The 14,574-nt window shown below is 42.0% G+C and overlaps 1 protein-coding gene across 1 annotated transcript in view; it reads right to left on the reverse strand.

Annotated features, from left to right (window-relative positions):
- Positions 1-14,574, reverse strand: part of Gyc32E (Guanylyl cyclase at 32E) — a 533,171-nt gene that overhangs the window by 122,349 nt on the left and 396,248 nt on the right. Inside the window, exons 10-11 of the mRNA XM_067149664.2 lie at positions 13,007-13,189; positions 1,303-1,479 (exon numbers count right to left, since the gene is read on the reverse strand). Coding sequence (XP_067005765.2) covers positions 1,303-1,479; positions 13,007-13,189 — 360 coding nt within the window. The remainder of the gene's footprint in view (positions 1-1,302; positions 1,480-13,006; positions 13,190-14,574) is intronic.

Here is a 14,574-nt window from a genome sequence, read left to right on the forward strand (position 1 = left end):
GGTCTGGCTGAAGCGGAATCCTCGAATAGAGTTGTGTTATCTCCCTGTTAGCTTTTTGCAAGCTGTAAGAGGCTATCATGTTTTACGTCATGAGTTTTGAGACCGGCTTTGTGCAATTTATATAGCTATTTTGAGACATCGTTGGTAAGAAGAGAGTCGGTGAGCAATAGACTGTTTCAATTTCGGACTCTACGAATGTAGATGAAAGTGATTTTTCATTTGAAGTGTCCAAAGGTGGAAATTTAAGTAGCGAGTCTTTTCACTGGAAGAGCGACTCAAGTGCCCTGGAGAACAAAACAGCTGACAAAAGCAGTGATGTGAGTAACTTGGACCCAGGATCTTCAATTACCATTCTGATATATAACATTAATCGAGGACCAATTTTACGTTCATATTTTGACATGGCGACCGAGGCTACAGAGTACTTTTCGCGGTTTTTTGATACTGAAATTTTTGACATAATTCACCAGGAAAGAGCAAATCAGGGTAACAAATGGAAAGAACAGGCAACACTTCCACTAGAAGATGTATAATCAAAGACTGGTCATCTCCAACACTGTCTGATATAAGGGCTTTAATTGGCATAAAACTTATTTGTGGTATGACTCTTATGCCTTATTCTTGCACAAACATGCCGCCGCTAAAATATTCAATAATATCCTATGGACCTATGCAATGGAGTACGTCCAATATTCAATATACATGTTTATAGCCAGTGTTCGATAATTCTAGACGAGTTTTAATTTGCCATATTTTCAGTCCGCGTACAGATATAAAACGGTTCCGGCCGCGTAGGGTTAAGCTTCATTCAGGAAAGAAATGGATACCTGCACTTAAAGTCAAGAAAAATGCACACAGTGTGTAACGCACAACAAATGCAGATAGGCTAAAATAACAGTAGATGCGTTATGTAAGCAGAACCTGACCTCAGATGTGGAAGAATTAAGAGACTACAAGGATAGAATAGTATGTTGTAAAAGATAAGCAATACATTTAATACTATATGAAGAAGATAGGTGGAAGATTTGTAGAAAGAAAAATACATCCTCAGGGAAAGGAGAAGATGTACTAGAAGGCGGAACTAAAATAACCAAGAAGAGATTCCAACTGAACTCAGGAAGAACAGAGCAAAGATATGATATATGATAATTTCACAGTGGAGTGTTCCAATAAGCAAGTGTAGTACTCAAGAGGTCTTTGGTCGAATTCCCAAATAGCTGCGCCTCCGCTGGGCAAGTGCAACTGGCCCACTTATACCTCAATAGTTTCAATCTGTCCTGTGCCAGGTATATCGTAACCCACCTTTAGTAAATCGGCCACGAGGGACGACACAAACATATTATCGAGATGGAGATCTTCGTTGGCCAGCACATCCTCCAGACTGCCCCTGGCGCAGTAAGCTGTCAGCAGACAGATGTTTCCGTGATCCACACACGCTCCAATGAAGGGAATTACGTTCTCGTGTCTGACTTCTCGAATCTGAAATCAGCAGTTGCATACAGCCCTCAGTGAGCTCGATTCTGCTTTCCAGCTTCAGGAGGAGGGATCACAGTAGGGATATAAGGAAATGGCATTATAATATATCATTTTGGAAATGTTAGGTTGTGTAATACTTATTATAAGCTGACACATTTTGAACCTGCAACCAGGATCGTCTTCAGAGCAATAATAACGATGTTAGTGGCATCTGTCACTCCATAGTAACCAGACTCGAGATAAAGCAACCCTGTGAGATCCTACAGTTCATTCCAGGGCCTCCAGACTCAAGCAGAAAGATGACCCTGGTTTGCAGGTTCTAAACACATAAGCATGTAATGAGCATTGCACAACCTAACATTCCCAAAATGATATATATGATCATTTCATTTAGTGGTCATGAAAGTGTACATCATAAAAGGTCGTGTGGTTCTGCGTCCCTATGACACACGCATCTTATCAATGACTTGCTTAATCAAGAGTAGTGACAATATAGTTGTTCACTTTCGAGGGGACTTGATGTGACACAAAAGGAATGCAGTCAGGAGGATTCAAGTCCAGAGACCGAGTTGGCGAGTGAAAAGTTTGTTCCCCACTTATTTACCTATGCAGTATAGAGATACTGCACCTGGTCACCACTGTCTTACTGAGAAAGGCTCTTTTAAATCATACTGTATGTAATACAATTCATTTTGTTCTGTACTGACAATGAACAGTGACAAACAGAGGAAGGGAAGTCCACCTCTTAAATACCAAATCCGTACCCGACAAGCAAAAGGGCATGTCCATTTTGTTAATTTTACAGTATAATCTAAAAACAGTAATTGGCTGCACATTTATGCCAATTGCTAGTTATATAAGTGCAGTAGAATTGTGCATACATATCCCACGTTGTTCCATCTATACAATGGGTCGGTGAATGAATCCTCTCCACCAACTTCTGTCTTTTTCTTTTCTTGCTAGTGGCTTTACGTTGCACTGACACAGATAAGTCTCATGGCGACGATGGGATAGGAAAGGCCTAGGACTTGGAAGGAAGCGGCTGTGGTCTTATTTAAGGTACAGCCCCAGCATTTGCTTGGTGTGAAAATGGGAAACCACAAAAAACCACCTTCAGGGCTGCCAACAAGTGGATTCGAACCCACTATCTCCTGGATGCGAGCTGTCTTTGTACTTTTCTCCTTCTTCAATGCGATCCCAGTCCCCTCCTCGTCACCATGTCTTGGCCGCTCTCTGGGTATGCGATCAGGATCCATCCTTCGCATGTGACCATACCATCTGAGTCCACGCAGAGTTATGTTATTCTGCATTCTGCTCGCCTGAGCCATGTCCCTGACATTCTCATTGCGAATTTCATCTCGTCTTGTTTTGCCAACCATCCCTTGGACGACTATCGGCTTCTTTACCTGGCATGTTCTAACGAACTGAGCCCGATCACGTGGTACCGCGATCTCCAGGTTGGTGAGTTTCAATACTATCCACTTCCATGTGTGTGTGTAGTTTTATAATCTTTCTTCTCTCTGTAGAACTACCCATTTCCTTATGAGTTCCATGTCTATTTTCTGGAATTCCCTTCACCAAGGTTCTTATCATCTGACATTTCTGCCCCGAAGATCTAGACTCCTTCCAAAAGGCGTCAAATATATTTTTCCGTTACTCTTCAGTTAATTTCTTGGCATATTTCATTCTACACTCACATGGAGGCTTAAGTGTGCATGCTGGAACTTCCTTCCCACCCTTCACTGATTTAAAAGGTGCCCCAAACACCCTGCCTCTTTTAGCACTATTTCTTTTCCAACTTGAGGGGTCTCGGATCCTTTATCTCCCACGATATACTACTCCTTCTTTTACTTTTCCGTTTGTTGCTGGTAACTCACGTGCCTCTTGAGTTATTTTGACATTCTTAAATTAAAAGTAACTTTATGATAATAATAATATTAATAATTATTATATTTGGCATAATGTTGTGGGTACAAATTGACTGTCTACAGATAGCCCTCTTTTACTACCTTCAGGTTCATAATTTGGGTCCAAGTCAGAGAAGTCTGATGTAATGTCATCCTGCAAGTCTTCCATATGCTCTTCACCCACAGGTTTCTCATGTGGACACTTGCCGTCCAGTGTCTCTTCACATGGGAATATTATTTATTTACATTAGCAATATGCGATATTTTTAGTGGAAGTTTTGGAGTTGAGTTTAATGTTAATAAATAGCACTAAAACAGTAATAATAATGATTAAGATATTACTAAGAATACAGCATACATTAATGGGATCTAATTTTAATCAGTTGAAGTTAGTATTACTTCAATCTATACATCAAAGTTGGTGATTAGGGCGTCACTCCACAAAGCATAGTCGATAACAAAATGTAGGCTATTACGGAACTCTTCAGTAAGAAACATAAATATATTTGTCTCACTTCACGTGCTTGCTTCAAAGCAAGTTGCAATATCATCTTCCCTCTTGAAAAACTATTCATTTTGCATCCGTTCAAATATCAAAATCTCACATAAATTTTAACTTCTTGTGGCTTACAATATTTCACTGTTGTTGTTTTAATGCTAATTTGCATGCGATATTGCAGGTCTTTCATATTCCCATAACACAGGAAACTATAATAACATTCACAATAATAAGCAGACTTCATTATTGTACTCTAATAATGTAGGCATAAGGCGAATGTCAATTGACTCTTTCTTCCCGCAGAGAAATGACTTAGAAAAAAATGGGCGGATGTCCCACATGTGCCCTTTCCATCCTAAAAGCACTCTGGACTACCGCCTTTATTCCACACTCTAAATCCACAGGGAATCGCAACAGGACAACTGCCTTTATTCCATAGATGCGGTCGATTATACCGAACACAAAAATGGCCGTAACTCAGAATCACAAAGAATGGACATACGCCCTTTTGCCTCTCAGTTGCAGACATATCTTTATTAGATATAATGGACTAGTTTTGATCCTATACACTGGGTCACCTTCAGCCTTAATTACCAGTTAGAAAAACATATAAAATCTTATACAACACAATCACCAATCATCATCATCATCTTCATTTCCTGTTTCCAGCTTCCCGGGTCGGGCTGTGAATCAAGGACCTCCGCCGCTGCCTGTCTCTCCACTACTCTTTTCCTTTTTAAGTACATCTTCTGGTTTCCTCCCCTCTTCTCTATGCACTCCCACACTGAATCTGTCCACCTCTTTCGAGGTCTTCCTCGTGGTGTCTTTCCTGTTAACTTCTCTGAAAAAGCTTATTTTGGCACTCTCTCTTCTCCCATTCTCATCACATGCCCATACCACTTTAGCTTTGTTGTTTCTATCCTGTCTTGAAGTTTCAAGATTCCTATCCTTTTCCTTATCTCTTCATTTCACCAATATTCCACTGAAATATATATGAAACTTATTGACAAACAGTGTTCATTAGCACTTATGTGTCATGGTTAAAATATGGTTATTTACAGCATACTTATGTCTTTGGTTGTACGAATAACTTGTTTTAAGGTAAAACTATATGAATACACATTCACAATTAAAAGTGATAAATAATTTCACGTAACACATTAAAATCTTTGAGTAATGAATTGCACCATCTGTTGGTATGGTAATATTTTCATAACGGTGTTTATGTATGGCGTATAACCTCTATAATATAATTATGTTAAGTAGCAGGGCATAACAGTAGGCACGATATTCAACTAGGGGAAATTCACAATTTGAATGTTGAGTTGGTAGACTTCCAACGAAGTTGGAATGATCAAACAATTCAGTGTAGTGTGAATATCTGGAACAAGAAGAAAATGATCCGATATAAAATATAAGATTGTATTAGGGTGCTACTATCTCTGATGTAGACACGTGAAGACCAACACTGAAAATGGGGGGCATGCATGCTACGGAGGCACAGAGGAGTGGAAGTTGAAAGGTTTGCTCTACTACTTTTAAGTTTATGCTTTTTTTGTAAATAGGGATAATTAAATCTCACTAAGATTAAGATTGGAGTTCAAGTATCGATCAAGATGAATGTGGACCTTTTATGATACTTAGACATAAAGTTATGTTTTGATTTGTGTTTGTGCTGTGCTATAGCGCACAATCTATTATATTTCACATGTACATGATTCGGAAGTTACGGCGTGTTTGGCCTACATAGGTAATACCGTAGTTTTGGCATTTTAATTTATAGACTCCTGACTGAGAAAATTTGTTGATTTGATTGATAGGCCGTGTATTATGAAAAATGGAATAACTATAATTATTCATTTTAAAGGCTATTTGCTAATTATACTGCCAACGGCCGTAGCCGTGTTGAAACACCGGATCCTGTGAGATCTCTGAAGTTAAGCAACATTGGGCGTGGTCAAGATTTGGGTGGGTAAGGGTAAGGGAATTGAGGAGCAGAAAGGAACTGGCCACCCTACCGTACGTAAATTCTGGCTTAGGCACAACTCTGCAGAGGTTCGGACCTCCCTTCGGACAGAATACACCCTTACCTTACCTCTAATTATACTTTTTTAAATGTTGCTGATTTAATATATATTGGGGTTGTTTTAATGTAAATAAAGAGAAACTTTTATTATTTGTTGTTTCCCTGGCTGGGCATCTTTTGGTTGTGCTAATTATTTTATTGATGAACTTGTGTCTGTATCCATTGAGCCAATAGGCAAGCTTATTTATCTCTTTTAACTGTGATTGTGTATTCATATAGTTTTACCTTAACACAAGTTATTCATGCAACAAAAGACATAAGTGTAAATATTCATATTTTAACCATGACACGTAAGTGCTAATCAACACTGTTTGTCAATAAGTTATATATATATATGTCAGTGGAATATTGGTGATTGTGTTGTATAAGATTTTATATGTTTTTCTAACTGGTAACTAAGGCTGAAGATGACCCGGTTTATAGAGTCAAAACTAGTCCCTTATATCTAATAAAGATATTTGGTATTTAATGAAATGGCATTGAATAGTGGACCTCCCTTCCTTTTTTTGAGAAAGGCTGAGTGAGGAGTTCTTGAACACATTCTATTGTCCAGGAAATGGTGTAGAAGGTAGAGTTCCATAACATCAGACTGCACACTCTATGCATGTCGGATGATGTCAACCTCACTTCAGAAGCTAATGAAGATCAAATGAAACTGGGTGACGACATGCGCCTATGAATAGGAACTATCCCAGCATTTGGCTGGAAGTAATTATTATGATGGCGATGACCTCAGCTACCGTCTGCAAGGCATATGGCTGCTTGCTCACATTTCTGTTTTTTGGCAGAGTAAGCCGAATCTCTCTTGGACGTCTATGTCTCAGTTTTAATGCATTTTGTTGGGTAAACACTAAATGTGTTACCAGAGTTCTTTTATATGCGGACATCATATAACATGGAGTGCTGAATGGATTTTTTTCCGCCCTTCAAAAATGTGACTACCTCTGCCGGGTTTGAATAAGCTATATTGGGATGAGGAGGCGGAACCACTCTCAGGACAGCACATCCAACAACAGCGGAGCAAGGTGACAGTGTCACTTATTCATAACATCACGGCAAGTTTATACAAAGTACACATTATGTGTTACTTTTTACAGGTTTGTGTTAGCTTTAAAACCGGAAAGTGTGACTTTTGTCATAACAACTTCCTTTTCATACCCATGTTTTGTGATGACCTGCTGGTAACAGAGGTTTGTGTCTAAATTATGGAGCTGAATAATGCAAAAAAAAACATGAAGTCTAGTTTTACCACAGCTTTCAAATTTCCTTTCCACAAAAAGAAGCAAACCTCTGAACCAGCAACCAGAGAGTTTTATATGAAACCTAACATAATCAGATACTGGTGTAACCAAAATGAGAAAATGAAAGCGGCAAAAATATCCTGAGGTCGGTATCAAAGTGCTACAGTAAGTGGCCTTGTCATAACCCATCTTGTAATTCCACAAAGAGTGTTGGAATCAATAAAAATATTGTGCTACTGTTAAACTGGAGGAAAACAGGGTCTAATATGCGAGTAAATGAGGTAATGTATTATCTGGACAGTTTAATCATTTTTATTAAGATCCCTCGCACAACTGAATTTAATGATCTTCGTTACTAAAAGGACTGCAAATAAAATAGGGGGAATATTGACAGAATGCAGTATTTAATGAACTAACACGTACATTCCTTCAATATAGTCACCTGCAAAGTCTAATGTCGCAAAGCCGTTGGGAATCGATGGCAAGCCGTTCTCTGTCGATGACAGCAAGTGAACGACCTACACCTTGGAGTACCTACAGATACTTGTAAGAATAATTCCCAGATTGTCCATGGATGGTCTATGGAAACGAGACCGCAGTCTCATTCTGAGCAGCACGACCCATCCTATACTGTACAGGCTTCACGTAATCCTGATTCTGATGCATTTTTAAAACCGGCAACCTCGATTAAGATCCACGAATGTTGATCACCTTCTGAAAACATGCTTTAGAGCTGTGAAATCGACACTCTTCACTTCAACGCCATACAGCAACACCACTCCCTAGTGCCACCTGACCACTCCCATGTCTTATCTGAGCGTGTTGGCACTACTCTCACCCTCTTTATCATTTTATTAATCAAAATCTCTAGAAACATGTGAAGAATATTTACCAGCTACTGTTGCATCAGTAGTAAACTGATCAATATTCAGTAGTCTGCATGCACTGTACTATGATCCCTTTCAAGATGTAATCTCATGTTTGAATGTAAAATATCTGGGATCTCTTTTAAGTTCATATTTCTGTGCGTATGGAAATAATGTGATTATTAGGAAATATGCTATGATTTTACTTAGTACACACTTAGCAATAAAAGCAATTGCTTATGCATCTGATTCATAGCAAGTACTACTGAACTTAGCAAACACTAAGCTCCCGAGACTTCACTCAGAGTGAAAGTGTTTCCTAATGAACTCAATACATGCACATCACAGTATTTACTATGAATTCTTAATACTGCAATTTGTATGTTTTTATGCATATCACCCTGCGGCATACATCGTCATCATCAGGAAAATATCAGGAAAATAGTACGTGACGTATTAGTACAAGCTGTGAATATATTTTTCAGTAACTAATTATAACACTCCAATTGATTTCACGACAAGAAGAATATCACAGTTAAATTCAGGATATGTTAATTGATGACTGAAATCTCTGTGGTGCAAGCCAAACGTGTGGTTGCCTAATATAAGTAAATACAATGCCCTAGGTGGAGGAAGAAGGATGCAAAACCACGTGAATCTTTTTACACCATTCCTTTAGGTCCCTGCTATTGTCCAAAACATTTTGGCAAACATTTACAGAATGGCAGTAGGTCAGAGAACTGGCATTGCTATAATATTCCTTTGATATCGCTTAAATACATCACAACTTACTTGTGTCATTTAACATTTACTCCCTACAAGGGGAGTACTAGGGCAGTGGGGGTGGTTCTAAAACAAGGGGAGCTGAATCAGCATTTTCCCACTAGGTCATTGACCAATTACGTCATGGCCACGTGACCGTGACGTCACAAACACGTGTTTTTGACAGACACTAACCTCATTTTTGTGTTTTGGCACAGAATTTCAACAAGAAGACGTCGCTAACCACACTGTTGCCATCTTCACTGGTCCTAACCTTACATTTTGGCTACGTGGGCAGAGAATTTGAGTGTCAGCTGTCAATGTGACAATGACAGCTGCCATCTTGACGGGTCCTAACCTTACCTTTCTGGCCATGTGGGCGCAGAATTTGAACAAGTGAACGTGGCTAACCTCACTGTTGCCATCTTGACAGGTACCAACCTTACATTTTTTGGCCACTTGGGCTCGGAATTTAAACAAGTGAACATCGCTAACCTGACAGCCATCACTTTGACAGGTCCTAAGCTCGTGGACTTGTTTTGGCGTGGATTTTGAAAAAGTGTGCATGGCTAACCTCACTGCTGTTCTCTTGACAGAACAGCGTGGAATTTTGAACAAGTGAACGTGGCTAACCTCACTGCTGTCATCTTGACGGGACTTAGCCACGTGCTTTTGACAAGCGGAATTTTGAACGACCCTAACTTCACTGCTGTCATCTTGACGAGACTTGGCCACGTGCTTTTGACAAGCGGAATTTTGAACGACCCTAACTTCACTGCTGTTATCTTGACGAGACTTGGCCACGTGCTTTTGACAAGCGGAATTTTGAACAACCCTAACCTCACTGCTGTTATCTTGACGGGACTTAGCCACGTGCCTTTGACAAGCGGAATTTTGAACGACCCTAACTTCACTGCTGTTATTTTGACGGGACTTAGCCACGTGCTTTTGACAAGCGGAATTTTGAACGACCCTAACCTCACTGCTGTTATCTTGACGGGACTTAGCCACGTGCTTTTGACAAGCGGAATTTTGAACGACCCTAACCTCACTGCTGTTATCTTGACGGGACTTAGCCACGTGCTTTTGACAAGCGGAATTTTGAACGACCCTAACCTCACTGCTGTTATCTTGACGGGACTTAGCCACGTGCTTTTGACAAGCGGAATTTTGAACGACCCTAACCTCACTGCTGTCATCTTCATGGACTCAGCCATGTGCGACACCATCTTGGAGGGGTGTAACCTCACAGGGTCCTAGCTAGATGTCCTCCCGAAGGAGGGGCCTAACGTCAGAGGATTACAGTTTTGAGGCTAGCTGCCCTTCTCCATATGCCCGTTCCCAACACCATGTTAGACGGGGCCGAAGGACCCTAGTTTTAAGGCTAGCTGCCCTTCTTGACATGCCCCGAATGATTGCTAACCTCACTGTTGCATCTTGACGGGACTTAGCCATGTTCCTCCTCGTCGTCCTCCTCCTCGCAGTTTTACCGTTAGATGGCTATCCCTCTTTTCTCTTTATATCCCCCTTCCCGACACCATCTTAGAAGGGGCCTAACCTCAGAGGATTATAGTTTTAAGGCTAGCTGCCCTTCTCGACCTTGCCCCTTCCCGACATCTCAGAGGGGGCCCAAGGACTCTAGTTTTAAGACTAGCTGCCCTTCTTGACATGTCCCTTCCCGACACCATCTCAGAGGGGCCTAACCTCAGTGGACTATAGTTTTTTGCTAGTTGCTTTACGTCGCACCGACACAGATAGGTCTTATGGTGACGATGGGACAGGAAAGGGCTAGGAGTGGGAAGGAAGCGGCCATGGCCTTATTTAAGGTACAGCCCCGGCATTTGCCTGGTGTGAAAATGGGAAACCACGGAAAACCATTTTCAGGGCTGCCGACAGTGGGATTCGAACTTACTATCTCCCGAATATTGGATACAGGCCGCACTTAAGCAACTGCAGCTATCAAGCTCGGTGACTATAGTTTTAAGGCTAGTTGCCCTTCTCGACATGCCCCTTCCCATCACTATCTTAGAGGAGGCCTAAGGACGCTAGTTTTAATGCTATTGGACCTGGCCCCATCCCGTTCCGTTACTATCTTGTCAATTTCCCCTTCCCGCCGCAATCTTGGAGAGGTCTAACCTCACACCGTTTAGTTTTATACCGAGATGCCCTTCCCGACGCCATCTTGCGAGATGCCCCTTCCGAACGTCACCTTATTTGACTGATGTAAAAATGGAACGCTCTGTATCCGACAGCGAGACGTCACAGAGGTCAACTCAATCCCTCCTCCTCCTCACAGTTTTACCGTTATCTGACACACTTTTAAGGACAGCTGCCCTCCTGCGCTAGATGGCCCTGCCCCTTTACTCCTTTTTCGGAGGAAGCCTAAGTACACCGTCGCTTAGAGGACTGGAAAAAATACATTAAGCTGTGCCCTCTATCAAGAACAACATTCTTTTGTGTGTGTGTTATCTTACAGTAAAGATATGAACAGTCAGCATATATTCCCATTGTCTTCTGAACAGAAAAAACACCGTCGCTAAGGCTTTACGTCTCCATACGACGCGCGAAGAAAATCTCTAACACATGCAACGGAAAAATCTGTAATACAGATAAAAATTCGAACTCTGGTCTCTCTGATTTAGTCATTGCCTTAGCAACGGTAAAACTGTGAGGAGGAGGAGGAGGAGGGATTGAGTTGACCTCTGTGACGTCTCGCTGTCGGATACAGAGCGTTCCATTTTCACATCAGTCAAATAAGATGACGTTCGGAAGGGGCATCTCGCAAGGTGGCGTCGGGAAGGGCATCTCGTTATAAAAAGCTATACGGTGTAAGGTTAGACCTCTCCAAGATGGCGGCGGGAAGGGGGAACTGGCAAGATAGTAACGGAAAGGGATAGGGCCGGGTCCAATAGCATTAGAACTAGGGTCCTTAGGTCCCCCCATTAAGGTGGCGATGGGAATGTCGAGAAGGGCAGCTAGCCTTAAAACTAGAGTCCACTGTGGTTAGGCCCTCTCTAAGATGGTGTCAGGAAGGGACATGTCAAGAAGGGCAGCTAGACTTAAAACTAGAGTCCTTAGGCCCCTTTAAGATGGTGTCAGGAAGGGACATGTCGAAAAGGGCAGTTAGCCTTAAAACTAGAGTCCTTAGGCCCCTCTAAGATGGTGTTGGGAAGGGCCATGACGAGAAGGGCAGCTAGCCTTAAAACTAGGGTCGTTAGGCCCCTCCAAGATGGTGTCATGAAGGGACATGTCGAGAAGGGCAGCTAGCCATAAAATTAGAGTACTTAGGTCCCTCTAAGATGGTGTTGGAAAGGGGCATGTCGAGAAGGGCAGCTGGCCTTAAAACTATAATCCTCTGACGTTAGGCCCCTCCTCAGGAGGTTACGCCCCTCCAAGATGGTGTCGCACATGGGTGAGTCCATGAAGATGACAGCAGTGGGGTTAGGATCGTTCAAAATTCCACGCCTGCACTTGGCCAAGTCTCGTCAAGATAACAGCTGTGAGGTTAGGGATCGTTCCCTTTTACAAAATTCCGCGCCAAAACGAACCTGTCAAGATGGCAGCAGTGATGTTAACCACGTTCACTTGTTCAAAATTCCACGCTGACCTGTCAAGAGAACAGCAGTGAGGTTAGCTATGCACACTTTTTCAAAATCCACGCCAAAACAAGTCCACGAGTTTAGGACCTGTAAAGATGATGGCTGTCAGGTTAGCGATGTTCACTTGTTCAAATTCCAAGCCCAAATGGCCAAAAAATGTAAGGTTGTGACCTGTCAAGATGGCAGCAGTGAGGTTAGTGATATTCTCTTGTTCAAATTCTGTGCCAAAACACAAAAGTGAGGTTAGGATCTGTCAAGGTGACAGCTGACAGTTGTCGAATGCACATATTTTTGTTTGTAAACAAGACCACATGCTCGTGACGTCACGGTCACGTGGCCATGTCGTAATGGGGTCAGTGACCTTGGCCGGGGTCAAAGACTCGTGGGAAAATTCTGATTCAGCTCCCATTGTTTTAGAACCCGCCCAGCCCTAGTACTCGGGGGTGTAAATATTCCTGTTTCTTTTGATCATATTGATTTCTGACCTGGAGTTTATTGAGAGGACAATGAGATGTGAAGTGTGTATGAAATATGGGTTCAGCTCTTAGACTTAATGATGTTTCCACGTGCCTGTTTGAGCTCCTTGCGAATGCTACGAGTGATGTCGATGTTGCGTTTGTAGATGGGTTTGATGGCGACAATGTTCCCTCGGTAGAGCCCGATCTTGGTGTAGGCTCTCTTTGGACTCAGTTCCGTCTGGTCGGCCATGATGCTGCCCGGAGCGTGGAAGACACTGTGCCGACACACTTGGATCTGGAACCAGAAGAGCAACAGGTTTACTTCCCACATCAAGACTGAAGATCTGCCTGAAACAAGCTCGTCAGGGGCTGACAAGGAACTCTCTCTGTGTTACTTATGAAGAGCTAGAACAAGAGACTTGTGTCCTGTGAGCTGTAAGACATACAACATTGTGGCCACCACAGCTCTTGTATGTCGAAGATGAGGACCGCTACATTAGTTCTTAGTATCTGAAGCCTTCTCCTTTCAGTTTCGACTCAGTAATGTTCTCTGTCCGCCAAAACTAATTTTGGGTAACAAGTTTATAAACCTCCTGAAAAAACACATATATTTACCTGAATAAAGTGATTAACTTGTTTCTTTTTCAGGTTTAATACTGTTACCATAATTTTTTTGCAGGTATGGTGTCTCTTATACAAACTCAGACCAAACGCACGGTGTTTGTACAGCTGCCTCAGCTGAACTTAGGTCGCGCATGGCCACCCCGCTTTAAGCGTGTATACAATCTTATATGCTGCAAGTGTCTTCTTTCTTGGGTTATAGAGGCAATGTATCTGGCTGACGTGAGTGAGTTCTGTAACTGTAATGTTTCTGGTTGCATTCATCATCTTTTCTTTCAGTTTTTCCAACGTGTGCGGATTTGTTCAATACACTTTTTCTTTCAGTTTACCACACAAATAAAATTCACACACTGTTCGATCTGGAGAACAAGCGGGAAATAGACGAGCACTCTGTCTGCAAACACTTTTGAGATGCAAGAAGGGAATTTTCTGCTGTATGAGCAGGGGCTGAATCTTGTTGAAACTATCCGCACAATTTTTCTTCTTCCGTTAACTGGTGGAACGTCATGTTGCTACCCCTCTGCATTTACTGTTGTCTAAAAAAAATTGGCCCAATTATTTGTCTTGCACTAACAGCACACCAAACACCAATCTTTGCAGTGATAACTGTCTCACCACGTTAACAGCTGAGGTTCTGACTGGCGTTTGATGCTTGCAAGGTGCGTGCGCCTTGCATACTGCAGCTCATGACTTGGAGCCGCTTCAGTGGTCTTAGTTCATATGAGAGAGCATGTAGTTTATAAATTTATTACTCAAATGTAGTTTTGGCAGACTGAGAAGCCAGCAGTTATTAAAAAGTAAACATTGGCTTTGAGCTAGGCCATATTATTATTATCATCATTGTACGGCTCCATGGCTAAATGGTTAGGAGGCTGGCCTTTGGCCCAGAGGTTTCCGGGTTGGATTCCCGGTCGGGTTGGGGATTTTAACCTTCATTGGATAATTCCAATGGGTCCGGGGGCCGGGTGTGTGTGCTGTCCCCAACATCCCTGCAACTCACACACCACTCGTAACACTATACTCCACCACAAAAATACGCAGTTACCTAGACATTGTAGA

The sequence above is a fragment of the Anabrus simplex genome, chromosome 6, assembly GCF_040414725.1.
Source record: "Anabrus simplex isolate iqAnaSimp1 chromosome 6, ASM4041472v1, whole genome shotgun sequence".
NCBI lineage: Eukaryota > Metazoa > Arthropoda > Insecta > Orthoptera > Tettigoniidae > Anabrus > Anabrus simplex.